At 33.1% G+C, this 17,669-nt stretch overlaps 1 protein-coding gene across 1 annotated transcript in view; it reads left to right on the top strand.

The window, feature by feature from the left end:
* Window positions 1-385: 385 nt before the first annotated feature.
* LOC146164334 (very low-density lipoprotein receptor-like) overlaps window positions 386-17,669 on the top strand; it is a gene marked incomplete at its 5' end in the record, with an annotated part of 53,859 nt that continues 36,575 nt past the window's right edge. The window contains 7 exons of the mRNA XM_083380712.1: window positions 386-401; window positions 5,733-5,861; window positions 7,662-7,787; window positions 9,286-9,401; window positions 10,043-10,175; window positions 13,638-13,755; window positions 16,576-16,685. Of these exons, the coding sequence (XP_083236838.1) occupies window positions 386-401; window positions 5,733-5,861; window positions 7,662-7,787; window positions 9,286-9,401; window positions 10,043-10,175; window positions 13,638-13,755; window positions 16,576-16,685 (748 nt within the window). The remainder of the gene's footprint in view (window positions 402-5,732; window positions 5,862-7,661; window positions 7,788-9,285; window positions 9,402-10,042; window positions 10,176-13,637; window positions 13,756-16,575; window positions 16,686-17,669) is intronic.

The following is a 17,669-nucleotide window of genomic DNA, read 5'->3' as shown; positions in this document are numbered from 1 at the left end:
TTTTTGGGGGGCCAAAAAGTTTGGACTTTTTTGTTTAGCTTTTGTCATTGTATTAACTGCCGTAACAAACACAAAAACAATGCTAGCAAACCGTTTCGAGCAACAACTGACTGAGTGTTAAATGCAATACCCAAAACCATTTAATTGAGCAAAAACTGTCTAAAAGTAGTAAAACTACATTAATGTATAGCAAACGTAATATTAACTACATCGTTTGTGACGTAACAATGCATGACAATTAAAGGTGTTGTATATCTGTGATCGAATGTCGTGGTACTGCTCATAAATGCTAAAAAACAAATTATTAAGAATAAATTTTTTGGGAGGCCATGGCCCCTCAGCCGTTTCGCGAGTACCGCAATCATTTCTGGAAACACATTTTTAAAAGATCAGACAGTTGGGTAAGAATAGATGTAGTATTTGATCGCTATTTAAGTGCCAGCATAAAGTATTTTGCCAGGTTTAAACGTGTCGAGTCTGTTAGTTCTTACGGTGTGATCAACATAAAAGAAAAGCCCCTATCCCGAAGAACTGGCATGGCTTTTTAACTGGAGTTAATGAATTAAGAAAAGAAATGCTGTTAACTAAGGGGTCATCCGTAGATAGACTACCAACAGCAGCAGCTTTACTGAACCATATCAAAAGGGCAACATATCAAGCTGGTTACGTTTGGGGGCAGTCCTTATCTCCTCAAATTTTTACCAGACGCTACTTAATGGGATAGGTGTTGAAAAAGCAACCAGTTGGTTACATTTTGGACTGAATTGCATCCAACACCTAAAACAAAACACATGATCACTTGTGGCTGCATCAAGGGCTGCTCAATCAATTGCTTGTGTAGAAAGGCAAAATTAAGTTGTTCGCCTTTGTGCAAATATAAAAAGTCTTGTTTAACCTGAAAACCAGTGTAAAAATTACACTTTTTTTTTTTAACTAAAATGTTGTTTTTTAGATAAATAATATATCGTTTTTAGCGCAATTTCTTGTTTTACTATTTTTCTAATTTTATTTACTGACTTTATCATAAATGTATTGTTCTTTATTTACCAATATACATATATCGTTACAATTGTATTTTGCCAGGCATGCTGTTGATTTATCATTAATTGATATCTTATTTACACAGTTTTTTCATCTTTTGATTATTAAACTATACGAAATTGAGAGACCTTGATGTTAGGGCTACCATATTTTCAGCACCGAAAAAGAGGACAATTTTTTGCCGACAAGTAAAACAAAGATTGATGATGTTTTACATTTCCTATGTAGTTGCAGGCAAAAGTTATAAAAAAACAAAGCAAAGCAAAAGTTACAAAAACAGACACAAAAACAACAAATAAATTTTTTTTCAGATTAAGCCCATAAATACTTTGCGGTTCCCTTAACTTTTGTCAATAAGGAATGATCATTTTTAACGGGATCGTGAAATTGTTTACACAAAATATCATTAAAATTATATAAAACCGCCCAGACAGTATTTTTTTGAAAATAAATGCAACGTCTTGCCTGAAAAGTTTTGTTGAAAGTATAAGCAACTTACTTCAAATGCGAAAAAAAGAGGACATTTGGGCATTTCTCAGCGTCCTCGGAGGACCATTCACTTTTCTTGAGAAAAGAGGACAAATCCTCCTAAAAGAGGACATATGGTAGTCCTACTTGATGTATCATTTATTGTTGCTTTAGTTACAGCCTACATGCGACTAACTTGAGCGTTTTTTAAATATTATAGTCTGCATTTATTGAACATATATTTTTGTCTATGTTTAAACCGTAAGAAGAAAATTTTAACGTCTGCTGTGAAGTAATTTTGAAAATATGTGCAATTTCGACAACTGATGACGTCATAATTCAACTGGAGATGAAAAAAAATTCCAGAAAACAACAACGAAATCAAATCTATAAAAGTGATAAGATTTAGGGGATAACTTCATTAATAAGACAAAATTCCTATTCTAGGGATGACGTCATCAAAACGTAAAATAGCCATATCTTTAAAATTACACGTCAAAAAAATAAATAAAATATATTTTTAAAATTAATTTTATATTCTCGTTTGTTTGATACCAATCGCAGATAATTTTGGTGAAGGTAAAATTTATGGGATTATGGGGTCATACGGGGGGGAAGTACACCAAAATCAAGTTGGCTTCGGGCAAAAATCAAAATAAAACGCCAAAATGAACATCTGTGCCAAAAATCTCACGTCTACCTATCGTTTGCATGCCAGAAGGTTTTTTTGACACATAGCTCCCCCACTACATTTGGGGATTGGTAGTTCTGCCAGGAGAGTGCAGTTCGGAAGACACTCGTCGACTAGCAAATGCAAATTTAAATTCAGTCTAATTATTTGCAGCATGCTGTTTGTAGTTTTTGATAAAACACCTTAATGTTGTTGATAACACGATCAAGCTGTTGGATTCTAACAAATTCAATTGCATTTTTTTTAATACTTCTCATCCTTTTCCTTTCAAGCATAGGTAAGTGTCAATATTATTTTCTATGGTATAGTAGGTAAAATATTGCATCTGTGAAACACATTTTATATCATTGGACTAATTTTGGTTTCTGTCAGCCACCAAGATATATGTAAACTTATATCTGTCTTACATATTTCAAATTTATTTGAATGGAACCAATAAGGTTACATTTCCATTGATAAACTTTTTGTGTACAGAACATCAAAAATGAAAAAAACAGTACTATCTAAATCAGGCACAGTCTTTTCAAGTTCCAGGGTGTTTTTGTTTTAGCCAATAAAATGCAATGAAACCATTTGGGCACTTTTTTGTTCAAACGTCGCTTGCACAGAACTGTGAAAAATTTTTGGCACTTCCACTATTTTTTTTCTGGAAGTGCGCCTTTGAATAATGATCTAGAGTTTTGCCTGCAACATACGGCCTGTGACTTTGTCAAGCCCACTATTTAACACAATAATGAAATTATAAGAACTTTTTGTTTAAAACACAATCTTTGTCCCTAAAATGCACTTTGCAAGTAGATTATATTGTAAAACATTTCTAAATTTTGTAGCAATTTGAAAAGTTTAATTCTTAGAAAAGTATTTACCCATTGGCCAAGGTTTTTATTATATTTTTGAAAACAACATTGCATTACAGTTTATTTACAACGAAGTGTGTAACAAAGCAAGATTGGTAAATAATAGATACTTTTTCACCTTTTTTGAATCACCTTTTTTGAATGAAAAACAAAATCACCTTTCTTGAATGAAGATTTATAGAAGGTCTCATATATAAGGCTGTAAGACTTGTAAACAAAAGATGCTAGTTCATATATCGATTAATATGTATAGTCAGGCGATATTCTACGGAATTTAATTGTAGCTAATTTAATTTAATTTTTGTTTTTAGCGGAAATACCCTAATACGAAGATAGTGATTAGTCCAATGATATAGTTTAGCGGTATACATCAGTGGTGTAAACAAGTAGTTTGGAAGAACAACTTACAGTACCAAATGATTTAAAACTATTCACAAATTTCATTTACAACAAAATATTCCATTTTAATTACATTGATTACAGGAAACTGTAATTGTACAGATGAGCGAAGTATCTTTTACCAAAGAATAATAAATGACCTTGACATTTAACATATCTTAAACTTAAACAATATATTTAATATTGAATAATGATATCCTAAGTACCCCATGTTTACTTCGCATAAGTTTTAAATCAGGTTTGTAGAGCTCTTCTGGCAAATGTAATTTTTATTCCGACGTACTAGTCGCATTCAGTGTTATTTACCCTGATGAAGACGACCTGTATAGGACGTCGAAACGTCGGAATAAAAATTACATTTGCCAGAAGAGCTCTACAAACCTGATATTATGCCTGGCAGCAATAGCTTATATAAGTTTTAAATGGTGGCCAAATAAGTGTTACTCGAGCTACGTACGGTCAAAAAGTATCCAAATAGTTTTATTCAAGCTGCGTATGAACCAAAAAGTGCCCAAATGAGTTTTATTCGAGCTACACACAGACAAAAAGTGGTCAGTTAGGTTTATTCATGCTATAAGCTCAGTTGGTACAGCAATGGTCCCGGTATAGCGTGAGGTCGTTAGTTTGAACATTACTGCAGGCTATTTCTTTTGGAGCTTACCTTGCTTGCATCATTGATCGACAGATTCATTTAGTCTGCGATTGGTTTTGTTATACTATTGAGTGTTGATACGTAAGCCGCAATCGTTGATTTAAAAGAAGCTTCAGAAGGGCTAGATCACATTTGTTAAACACATATATTTCATTTAGTTCATTTAGTCTGCGATGGCTTTTGTTATACTATTTATATATACGTAAGCCACAATCGTTGGTCTAAAAGAAGCTTCAGAAGGGCTAGATCACATTTGTTAAACACATATACGTGTCTATCTTTCATTGAATAATGATATGGTACTGTAGGTCCCCTTCAATGTGAAGTTGCTTGTATGAACTGAATGTGGCAAGCATTGGCATATGGTTGTTTCTTGACTCGGCCCTCAGTGAGCCTGTGTAGCTCAGTTGGTAGAGCGACGGCCCCCTGGTAAAACACCATAGACAACATCCGCAAATATTCTTAGCAGCCCAAAGAAAAAGTAGATAGTTATGATGAAACGCGGCAAAGGTGCCAACATTTGCGTGTTACATTCCTTTATTTACTGATGCTCGAACTCCCTTTCAAAAGCTGATTAAAGAACAAAAGGCTTTTAATAGTATTCGAAAAACAAAACCTGACATTGGTCCTTTCTACTTTTATGCCTAATTTATTTTTTGAAACAGCTCCCAAGCCTAAATATACAATCACAAAATGCTAATAATATATTTACAGTGATATTTTAAGCATTTCGAGCGTACCATTAATCTCCTTTTCAACTTTGAAGTAAAGTTTAAAAACTATTATTGTATGTTTATACTCCCGGTAGTTGAGTTAGTTAAAAAAAAATATTTTGATATAAGATTTCTGTTGATGGAAGGTAACATAGGTTTGAAAAAAGTTTAAATCTTAAAAATGTTCATAAAATTACAACTGGATTATTGCTTAAGGTTAAAACACCTGCCTTGATGATATATACATTTTTCGAGTTAATTTGACTAAATATTAAAAAGTTGGGCTACCTTTAAAAACACAAGTTACACACCTCGACAAACGTTGCAGCGTACCCGACATGGTATCCAATATTGTACATAGGATGGCGCCTTTGGGATTCAAAAACTTCTTAACAAAATGGGTTAAAACAAAGATTTATGTCAAGCATTAAAAAATTGCATTTTTTCGGGTTGAAATACAACTTGTTTTAAATGCATCTTTTTTTCATTCCTGAGTTTTTTCTTAAAACAAATAAAATTTTGTTAACGTATCTTTTCTAGTTTTCTCTTAGGGCCACTAATTTTGTTTATTCTTGAAAGATTATATCTAAGTTTTGTTTTATTTTAAACCTGTTTATAAAAGACAGTGGATCTCTGCATTATTTTAACGACAGTTACAAATAATTCAAAGTTTACTTAAGTCATTAAAACACTGATCATAAATATTCAGGCTTCTGCCATCTGCCAAAAGCTTTCTTTTTTTAAACAAAATTTAATGATTTTTTAACATCGTGCAAAAATCAAATATTGCTTAATGCAGGAGATGCCTTATTAGTGTGGGCGATTAATTGTGCCATTTCTATTGGTCAAAAACAGGCTTACACAAAGGTTAAAGTTAACCATGAAGGTTTTTTTAAACTAAATTTTTTTAGATGGTAAACATGTGATGTGCAGCGAAGACAACCACCAATTTTTGTGTTCCAATCAAAGATGTATTTTGCACAAGTTTGTTTGTGACGGACAAGATGACTGTGGGGATGGCTCTGATGAAAGTCAATGTGGTATGTTTGTTTCTGAAACCTTTTATTCCAAATTGTTGTTGTTTATTTTATATTATGTTTGTGTTTCCTTTTGCTGTTTATATTATGTCTGTGTTTCCTTTTGCTGTTTACTGTTAAAGTATATCTGAATAAAAACAAAGCAGTTGAGGAAAGTGCAAATTGTAATTCGATAACAACCCTGATTAAGTTAACAATGTTTCTCCCAAGCTCGGAAATAAGTTAATGTAGTAAAGCTGTTTTATTAATAATTTGTGAGATAAGCTTAGTCATTCAGCATAGGGTTTTGGTCTTGGATTGATTTAAGTATTAAATTACCGGATTTTGTTTAATGCCAACATGCTTATTAAGTGAACAAACATATTCGCAACAGAAGAGCAAGAAACACAACAAGACTAACAATTATGTTAATGACATTTGCCCTAGTGCCCAGTCCAGTTTTGAAAAAAAAATGTTGCTAAACGTCCAAATATTTTCGTTTTCAATGAACGACTGAAGCCCAAGTCTGATACCCTTGTCTAATATAAATATGAACCTAGGCCACATGACCAGCGAAGATCCGTTTTGCGACACTGTAAAACACTATTTAGCATTTAGCGATTGTGTAGTACGCAACATCTCTCTTATGCGAACATTCTACGGTTATAAAATGCAGTCTTCTAGATTATTTTTTTTTTTAAATCGTTGATCCGATCCTGGTACGCATGTAGACTACTTTATGTGGCCCGCAAAAAATATGTGAGAAATATTGTGGCCCGCAATACAGTCAACCTTGGACCACCCTGGTTTAGTTCAAGTTACTTTACGAGTTTACAGCAGACAATTTTCCCTTGTTCTGTCATACGCACACAATCAGTGATCGCTAAGCGAATCAGTGTTCGCTTTTCTCAGGGCACCCCAAGTACAGCTATAAATATTTTATATTTTGTACAGTAATTTTTGTTGTTACGCCTGGTGTGATTGATACCTATATTCAGTGCTTTACTTGAAATTACATGTATGTTTACTCAATACCACTCTTTAAAATCCCATTAAATATTGATTGTAAAAACTAAAACCGTCATTGCTGTGGTGTTACAGCGGCAACTTTGCACCTGACAATTAAAATGTCAAGTAATCTTAAACCATTCCTGATAATAGAATAAAAATATATCGGTGAAACAAACAGACTGAAATCAGGCATGTAACTAAAGCAATGTATATATCAAAAATAATTTATCCTCACGATTTTTTTGACAGTAGTTTCCTTATAATCTCACCCAAAGAAGTTTTTTCAACTCACAGATAGTTGCAAGGTAAACCAATCTATTGTATGCAGACACAGGGCACTGAAGCTTATAAATTGTCTGACATACGCATAGTTTGGTAACTTTTAAAATTATTATGAGAAGGAATTAAATTCTGTTTAGATAACTATTGAAAAAACAGGGTATGACATCGCTCAATTTGACCGCATGTTCAAAGTTATCGCTAAAGCGTGACAAGGGAAGAAAGTGTAGCTTGCAATAACTGAACATACAACTCCGTATAATGGGAATCTTGAACTTGTGATTTTGTCTTCCTGGGAACTTTAGCACAAAATAAATTTCCATTGTTATTTGGAAACCTGTTTTTAGATGTTTGTTGTTGAGGTGACATAACAATGGCTGATCGTTTTGTCTTTTGGGTTACTTTCTTGTTGAGACATTTTATTATGACAAGCCTCAAGTAGCAAATATTGTTTTAAATTTATAAAAGCTTCTTTATAATCAGTTTTATATATTTTTTTATTTAAAAACTTGTACCCTTTATTTTTTATTTCAGGCAACATGACATGTAACTCAGCATCTCAACACACTTGTGATAATGGCCATTGTGTGGTTAAAGAATGGGTGTGTGATGGACAAGATGATTGCGGTGACAACTCTGATGAAAGCTCACAATTATGTGGTAAATTACACTTTTTTGCTAACTTAGGAAAAAAGTAACAGTTAAAGAAGTTTGTTAGTGTATAAAACAATTTTCCTCTTGTCATACTTAGTATGCTCTTCAGTACATTCCTCTTAGGCGCAACTAGTTAAAAAAAGCTTTTTTTAAATATATCTTTGACTGTGTCGGTTTGCAATTAAAGTAAAAAAATATAATAAGTTAAAACATATTTGTTTTCTAATTTTAAAATTAATTGCCTATATAACATGTGAATCAGACTTAATTATTGTTTTGAGCAGTTTTTGGTCGAATTGGAATTTGAACTACCGACAAAGTACATAACAAACTAACAAAAATAAAATACACAAAAAACTTATTGTTTCAATTTTAAAAGTATGTTGAAAATATTTATGTGGCTGGTTGGCACTTAAAGTGTAATGCAATCATCAAATTACTCATTAATATGACCACGTATTGAAATGTACATAGAAGTGCAAATGGCCAATCAGGAAGTGATACTAAATTTACTATGTTTTGTATGGAATTATCTCAGTTTTAATTCACAAAATATACATGGCAAATTTCGATTGGAATGCTATCAGAATTTGAATCCCACAAATCTTTGAACAAGTCTATTTACCACAACTAAACTAAAGTATGTAACTGCTCCTGGCCCTGAAACTGGGTTATACAAACTTAAGCTATTTTAACCACATTTATTCAGTACTTTTGCAGGATTCTTAAAGGCAACAATTATAAAGTACAGATCCTGACAAATTTGTGCCACTCACTATACCACAACTACTATTCAAAAATAACAACACACATATATGTAGAAGTTGCCTTCAAACAACATTTCAATTAGAGTTTCACAAATATTACATTTTTGAGTGATTTTTTACTAAAAGATTAACAATTTTTTGGAGGGCTTAGTGTTACCTGATACTGATAACTGATTTTTTCTCATCAATATACAACTCCTATTTTGCATGTCAATCTTGCATGTCACTGAATTCAGTTAACCAAAGACTTTTTAAATCCGTAAGTTAAGAAAAAGAAAGCAAATGGCAAATTTCGAACTTTAAATAGTGGTAAATTTGTTTGGTTTAAGAAAACGGTTTATTCTATACATTTTTTATAATATAAGTAAAATATTAACAAACATATTTTCTGTAAACTGATATATCGGTCTTTAAATTCAATTGCTTTGGAAGCACATGCAAAAAGATATTCATAGAGGTGTTTTTCCCCTTTGTTAGATAATTCCACAACCAGGCTTAATATGAAGTTTTAGAATACATTCCAAAAATAGCATTACATATGGTAAACTGTAAAATTAACTTTCCTTCAAGTTTTAAATCAATTTGCTGCAAATCATTCAGTGTTTTTAGTTTTGACCATCATATAAAGAATTATCCCTTGGAAAGTGATCACAAATGTAAACCAATATGTTATAGACGTTTTAGTTGCTCTTGTAAAAATACAAAATTGTTTGTGCCTAATTAGTGTTTGCAATTAGATAATCGCACCTGCAAATCAAATGAATTCACATGTGGCAGGAAATGTATACCGATGGGATGGAAGTGTGACCGAGAAGCAGACTGTGATGACAAGAGTGATGAGGATAATTGTCCAGTTAGTCATAATTTAAAACAGAAACCTTACAATTTTTCTTTGCTATATATTATATTGTTGGCTAATTTTAGGAAAATCGGGAGTTGCTGGATGTTTTTTTAAAAGTTTGGTTTACCACAAATCCGAACTAATTTAATAGGTCAGTCTTTTTAAGTATAAATTTGGGGTATTATTTCATTTTTTTATTTTAAGTGCAGTTTGTCAATGTAGATACTATGGTTTAACTATATTTGTGTCAGAACAATAAAAAGCAAAATAAGAGTACCTAAAAATTGTTTTTTGTTGTATAATACAGTGATGCGCAACCAGTGTTGCAGTATGCAGGCATGTCACTTTGCCACCGTGTCCCAAAATTATTCTTAAAGGGCACTGTCTAAATGTCAGTAGAATTAACACAAGAAAAATATGGTATGGCATCTTATGAGATGCACTCATGTGTATAACAATTAATAGTTTACTTATACTTCTTAAGTTAATTAGGCGACACAATGGATTGGTACAGAGTTATGTGACGTTACAGTTCATGTAACAAATATGCAACAGATCTGCATAGCATTAAAGTAATGTCACAAAAGTAAATAAAAGGTAAACTGTTTTGTAGCTCAACTTTATTCGACACTCACACATTTTGTGTTTTTTAGAAACCAACATGCTTACCTGCGGAGTTTCAATGTAGAGATTACAAATGCATTCCGCAAAAATGGACCTGTGATGGAGAGGATGATTGTGAGGATGGCTCTGATGAAATTAACTGCAAAAACAGGACATGTCCAAGTAAAATTAAAAATATTTTTTCAGTTGCACTAACATTGGCTAGGGGTTAAGTGCAAAATCTTTACCCATGACTGTCACATATCTCTTAGGTAACAAGTTTTGCACTTGAGCGAGTTATTTTATCACTAAAACAAATCATTTGTGCTTTTAGTAACTTTGTCATCACACAGTGTTTTTTATAAAAGAGAGTGTGCTTGTTTATGCAAGTAAGAATGGTTTAAAGTAGAATATTCAATACTTTTCAAATCCAAATCAGATTATTTCTGCTGTTTATATCGGGTAATTGAAACCGATAAAATTTCTTTGTTTTATTTCTGGTGGTTGCCTCTAACTGTACATACGTGAGTGGCAATTTGGGATTAAGGCCTGCATTGCTCTTGCTACAAATGTGTTGTGCTTGTTTTAAATGTAGCCATTTAGTGCGGCGTCATTAAGTGTCCATCAAGCGTTATTGTGCAATCATCTAATGCATTGTTTTGCAACCTATTTTGGCATGCGGCACCCTACAGAAATTACAAATAGCTTTCGGCACTCTTGCTCGTATTTTAGCTGAGACTGTAACTGTAATGTTACAATAAACGAGATTGAAACAGCACATTGACTGTGCAACAAGGTTGAAAAACCTTTTTAATTTTTGGCACTTTTATCGCACATAAAAAATGTAATAGCAAGCTTACCCCTACCTAGAGCAGGGGTTCTCAACCTTTTTGTTCTCGCGACCCCTTTCAGTTTTGGATAACTTGCGCAACCCCCCAATTATAATGTGTGATACATAAATCTTAAGTAAATGAAAGACACCTTTTAAAATTGGCAAAATTCAATATGGAAAAAATCTTGACTAGATTTGTATCAAAATTTGGCTAAAATGCGCACAATAAGCTAAAGTTTGAGCCAGGGTTGCCAGATGCTTGGTTTAGGATAAAACATTGTTGGTGTGCTGAAATTCGGACATTTTAGGTCAAATAATAATTTAGCATGTACGTAGTGCAAAACTAAAGGGAATCAATCAAGGTAAATGTTCTTGGTGAACAGCCAAATTCCTTACAAATTTACAAAATGGTTAGTCGTTAACAGCAGTGCAATAATAAAGATTTCTGTAAATTCTATTTCAATTTGCCAAAATTGCAACACCAAAATTTTTTTTACCGAAATTCTGTGGATGTTATAAGAAAAGGCTACGTAAAAAGTTATGATACCGCTGAAAAGTAGAAACACTTTGCCTGTAACCTATTGTAAACCTAGCACAAATTTTATTGTAAGTTAGCCTAAATTTTAATTTGGAACTAAAGCGCCCTAGCCTACAGCTGACGCTTTTGTGCTGCACAGAATTATTGTAGAAATACGCATCAAAATCGAAAAAAATTGGATTTACGTTGGTAAAGTTGGTATAAACCATTATGGAGGCCTTGTGAGCCCATGGTTTTATTTCACCCAATGTTCCAAATAAATTCGGCAAAATTGGGACAGAAAGCTTACTGTCCTAATGATTTACAAAACGTCGGACACAGTAGTTTAAATTAGGACAATTTATCGTATTTGCTTCGCATTTTAGGCTCTTTGGCAACCCTGGTTTGAGCGTCCATTCATTTTTATTAGACATCGTTTAACTGAAGCTAGGCTTAATTCATTAATTGAAAAGTCTAATGGTGATGTCATAAACGCGACAGGTTCACTGCAGAAAAAGCCACACAAAGACAAATGTTAGACTGGTGGTTGCTTTTGCACCTTCTATACTGCTCACATTTTGGGTTAATATTGCCTAATTCTGATGATTATTTTCTTTTTGACATTCTACACGGCGACCCCCCAGACAACCCCTTGTGACCCCCTTGGGGGTCGCGACCCCCAGGTTGAGAACCACTGCCCTAGAGCAAAAAAATACGTTGCCGAAGATGTCAGGAGTATAAATATAGAGCAATTTATTTTCAAACTCTACAAGTGGAAAGGGATATTATTTGCTTTTGTGTTGATATAATTACACTTAGCTTAATCTAGTGCAATTGTATCCAACAACATAATAAAGCAAACTACGCAGTAATATCAGCGACAGAATAAGATCTAAAATCATCTCAAAAAGACAAACCCACCAGAATAAGTATTAAATTCATCGGAATACGGCCTAAATGGGCATAATAACACCTGAAAGTGTAGGGAACGGTATGGCATGATCGGGGGTCATCGGTCTGGTACCGGATATTTTGGTGTTGACGTTTCGGCCCTTTAATTTGGACCATGTTGGCGCTCTGCTGTTTTGTTTGCCCATGTTTGGGGTTAGAAATTAGGTTGGGGTTGGAATATTAGGGGAGTTTGTGATACATTTAAGGGTGGTTTTTGGTGTTAGGACTTATTCGTATTTAGACTGGATTACGACTATTGGGTCTTATCCCTATTTTAGTCTTATCCTGAACTGTGATTTATTTCAATGTTAATGTTATTCTAATTTCGGTCTTTTGGCTGGAGTCCTTTGTGGCCGTCTTAAGATATTTTAGGAACCCCACAAAAGTGCAAAATCTGAATACAAAATAATGTAAAACAGCTAATTTCCGGTGCCTTTGGCGCGTTTTATCATAATTAGCTATTTTTTTCTCTGGGCAGCCTAGGATATTTTAGTTTTTGTCTATTGTCGATCGTCATATATTTTGTAGGTGTGCCGCCAATTTGTTTTAGCTCTATTGGTGTGCCCAAGCGGAAAAAGGTTACGGAGCACTGCTGTAGGGTATGTTATGAATATTCCACCCCCTCCCCCTAAAAAAAGCATATATATATACCTTGAATGGGTTTGTGGTTTCGTTTTCCTGATTAAAAGCCTAATATTCTAAAATCCCCTGGTATCCTACTTTAACCAACCCATGTGCAAGACAAAGGTATGACAGTTTTTTTTTTTTTTTTAACCGTGGTACTTCACACTCTTCGGCAACGCAGAGCAGTCTTCAGTGGGCCAGAGACACTTACTATTTGCATTACTTGTTAGTTCTTTGTGGGTACTAAGAGTAAAACTTGTTTCTTTTTAATACTTAGTTCACATCTAACCAACTATAAATGACAAAAAGAATAATGTGTAAACTATTGTTAGATTCAGTATACAAGCCAGTTACTCATTGGAATTACAGTAATGAGAATAAATTATAAAATCATATGCTTAAGGTGTGTTAGGCCGGAGTCCTTCATTTTAGTTTTTGTTGGTATGGTGACCGTCTGATGCTTGTAATACTTTGTTTAGACTTGTTATTCACCAACCTGTTCCTTGCATATTTATGCATTTCAGTGAAAATGTAAAAAATGTAAACAGGGGAGTTCCTAAAAAAATGATTTTACTGCCAAACCAAAACTTATTATTTAGAAGTGTTATGGATTCCTGTAAACTTGGCTTTGCTTCACATCGAGTGAAAAATTTTAGTTTTGCTTTCACTTGTCAAATTAGGCTTGTTTGTGCTTGACAGTTTTTTTTGTAACTTCACACAGATGCTTTCAAGTGTGCCTCCATAAATCAATGTGTTCCATCAAAGTGGAAATGTGACAATGACCAAGATTGTGAAGATGGTTCAGATGAAATTAATTGCAACGATGCAAAAAAACCCAAGTAAGCTTTCCTGTTTTTCAATTTAGAAAATTTCTATTCTTGCACCCTTGCAAATTACTTTTTCCCACGGTATTTTAGTTTCACTCTGATGTGTAACTTGATGACTAATTCGCAAATTTACAACCATTACCCATTAGTAAATTTATCCAATTGCCATGTATGTGACCATAATATATATGTTGCAATCTAGTTGCGACAAACCAGTAATAAAAGGATCAATCATCTTTTTTCTATGGTTGCAACTTAAAATGTATTAAAACCCCTAAACCCATCCTCTACCCAATTTTAAAAAGCTGTGTTTTTGTTTTGTCACATACATACACTAAACAATGTTTTAATAAATGTTTTATTATGAAAAAAAGTGTTTTTCTATGAAACATGTACACAAAGTCATAGTTTAATAAAGTAGAATGGATTGTAAATAGCAATTTTTTTGTCAAAGTTTTTTTTTTAAATCATGGTAGATCTCCTGTAAACATTACCAGCCCACAGCAAACTTGCCATGCTGAGAATTGTCAGTTAATATAGAAGAATAATCAGTGTTGAATTTATACTCCTCTTTTCGCAACATCATTGACAACTTTGATAAGTACAAATGATTTCATCGGACCCATTCTATAATAACCATGGATCAGGAAATTGCTTCTGTAGTGGCAGATTAGTAATCAACAAGTCAACTGGTTTCACATGAGTGTGCAATTAAGTCTTTTTTAGTTCATTATGTTTTGTTCTATAGCAATTTATGATATTTTCACACTTGGGATCTAACACACTGCTACAACACCCTTGTGTTACATGTTATTTGTCACCTTTTGTTTGGCCAAGTCTCTGTTGTAAGTGATTGAGCTTGGTATAAATAATCCTATACTAAACTGTGCCGAGACATTTTTTTGAGTAGCATCTTCTATAGGCTAACTTGCTCCGCTGTTCTACAGTTTTAATCTGGTCATTCTATTATCAACCAATATAGTTCTAGCTACTCTCTTTTATTGTGGTTGCTTGCATGTGAAACATATAACCTCAACAATCTTAGTCAGAAGGGAAGTATTAACAAGACTGCCCTTCTTAGAATAGCCCAACCAACCAACTCGATTCCACACTTTACCAATCATATTTATTAGTAGGATAGAAAAAAAAATAAATCAGATTCTGGGCCATACAACGAGGTCACAGCATGTCATACAAACAAAGTTGTTTAGACCTTAGTACATCAATGTAAGAGATAACAAGACCATAAACTTTGGACAAAAAATTATCTTATGTCAACTTGAGTTTGGACTTTTTACATTAGCTTTCAAAAATTATTGAATCAACACACATTATTTGGGTTGGGATGGGTCAACTATTATTCAATTTATTTTATCTATCCCGGGAGATAACCTAAAGGTCCAATAGTGCATTTCCACAACCTCAAGACCTAAAAGTTGGACTTTTACTCCTTAGATGCCCTTAATGTCATAGACCTTTTAAAAAAATGTGGTGTAAACAGTTGAAATGCAACACAAAAATAATTGCAGAAAATTAACAAAGACCTAGTTACTGAAATAGGGTAATTGCAAATCACAAGCAAAAAAAGACAACAGATACTGTTCAATACTTATATCAAAATCAGACCGACCTGGGTGGTAAATTCTGCCGGCTAGCATATACCGTATATATTGCTCTATTTAAGATATAATACAGTTAAAATGTTATTGAATAAAAATAAAAAACAAATTTTTTGATAAAATTGAACAACAAATAGAAACTGAACGACAATTTAAAAAGGTGACTATATTTTTTTTAAATTTTGGTAACGTTTTATGTGCATTATTATAATCATTTTGACCTAACATGTAAATTTTGACAAACTAAATAATCGCTCTATTCATAACCATCTGTTAAGACCACATTAAACTTGCCCAATCCACCTTGAAGTGTGTGTTGCAACTGTCTGATGATGGGAAACTTTTCTTTGCCTGTGGCACCTTCTAAAGCCAAATTAGTTAAGGGGAAAGTTTTGTATTGTGAAAAAAGGTTTAGGGTCTGAATAAAAAGGCGGTAAATAGAGGTTTTTTATTTTATTTCTTTATGCTAATTTTTGCCCTTTCCTCGTTTTTTAAGTTTTTACATTTCATCTTATGGTACAGTTTATCTGTGTTATTTGTTTGTGACATTATTCGTACTGATTACATCGCCATTTAGTTGGTTTGAGTTTTTAGATACTCATAAAGCTCATAGTAGTGAAATGTATTTTTGTAAATCTACTAACAAACTAATTTTTTTATTGATGTTTTGTACTTTGTCGCAAACTAGTGCAAGACACAAGTAGCTGCTAAGGATAAGGATTGACTTTATATTCACGAATGCTTATGGCCGATCTGAAGGGCGGTTCATGTGGCCAAGCGCATTATTTGGGCACAAAAGGGCTACGATAATTAAATTAGTGACCTACTTAGTTTAATCTTTAACATGTTTTAGTGCATTATATGTGATAACTTAACAAAAACACAGTTTTCAAAATGGGGTGGAATAGGCTTTTAGGAATACATATTGGGTAAACATCATAAAGAGAAACAGATGATGCTTTATTACCCGTGTCTAGTATAAACATTATTCTATAAATATTTATAAAAACTGCAAAGTATGGTGTGGGAGAAAATCCCAATTTGAGCAAAGTTAGCCTGGTAACTTTGAGGTGTATGCGGAACCCTAAATCAGTTCAGAATTTATGAAAATTCATTAAACTGGCAAGGAAGCTACAATAAATAGTAGCACCCAAGGTAAATGTAATTGTGACAACGTTTGTACTATTAATGGCGTGTTATTTGAATTGTGCAGTTGCCCACCTGGTTTTTTCTCCTGCAACCACCAACTCAAGTGTGTTCTTTCTGCATGGGTTTGTGATGGTGATGATGACTGTAGAGACGGCTCAGATGAGATAAACTGCAGTAGGTTTTTCACTTATTTACAATTGTGATCCTTCGCCACTGTAACTTTTGCTTTTAAAAAACTGTTACTTGAAGTGTTGTACCTACAAGCTTTCTGAATTGTAAAACACCCATAATTCAGCAAAATTTAATTTTTGAACTTTTTCGGAACAATGGTTTACTCTAATTTTTTTATTTTTAAATATTTTAGTGTTATGCTTAGGGATGTTCAAAGAAGAATATCGGATCCTTAGGATTGCTGTTAATATGGGGTAATTTAAACCGCTATTATATGTTTGTTTTATGCCAAATTGAAAATACAGGAGTGGATAAGAAAAAAAAAAAAAAGCACTCTACCCAAGCTTGAGAATACCATCTGCAAACTTGCCAAAAACTGCGAGGATGTATCTGATTTAAACACACCATTCATAGACAGACATGCCCTTGCAACAAAATCCAAAAAATTATTTATTTCACAACTAACAGAATTGGGCTTAATCTTGTTGATGTCAACAGATCCTAAATTTTCATTCTCAGGGTCAAGTTGGCTTTACTGGAGTCATTCACAAAATAAACTAAAAAATCCTAACTCACTTTCAAAATGTAACCTACTTTATGGGCTTTGATATTTTACTATGTCTAATTAAAACCTCAACTCATATGCTCCATATTTAAAGAATTAAATAGAGTATTGCAGGATTCAATATCCTGGATTTGTTATGCTGGATTAAAAACCTATCATTCTAGAATACCTTGGGACAGATTTTTTAACAAATAATACTAAAATACAATGCCAGTGAGTATCAAAGACCAAAAATAAGTTGTACTGGATGTTAAATGAATGCTTGTAATTTATATTTTAGTAATGTTTTTTTGCAACACAGATATAAAGCAGAAAACCTTATTTTATGTTAATTTTTAATGTTTGTCCATTGTTTACATATACCTTAAAATAATACCCAAAACTGTTAAATGTTTTGTTGCATATTAGGCACATAAAAGAGT

The sequence above is a fragment of the Ascidiella aspersa genome, chromosome 2 (genome assembly GCF_963924565.1).
Source record: "Ascidiella aspersa chromosome 2, kaAscAspe10.2, whole genome shotgun sequence".
In the NCBI taxonomy this organism is placed as follows: domain Eukaryota; kingdom Metazoa; phylum Chordata; class Ascidiacea; order Phlebobranchia; family Ascidiidae; genus Ascidiella; species Ascidiella aspersa.
This window is presented reverse-complemented; position numbering and strand designations above follow the sequence as displayed.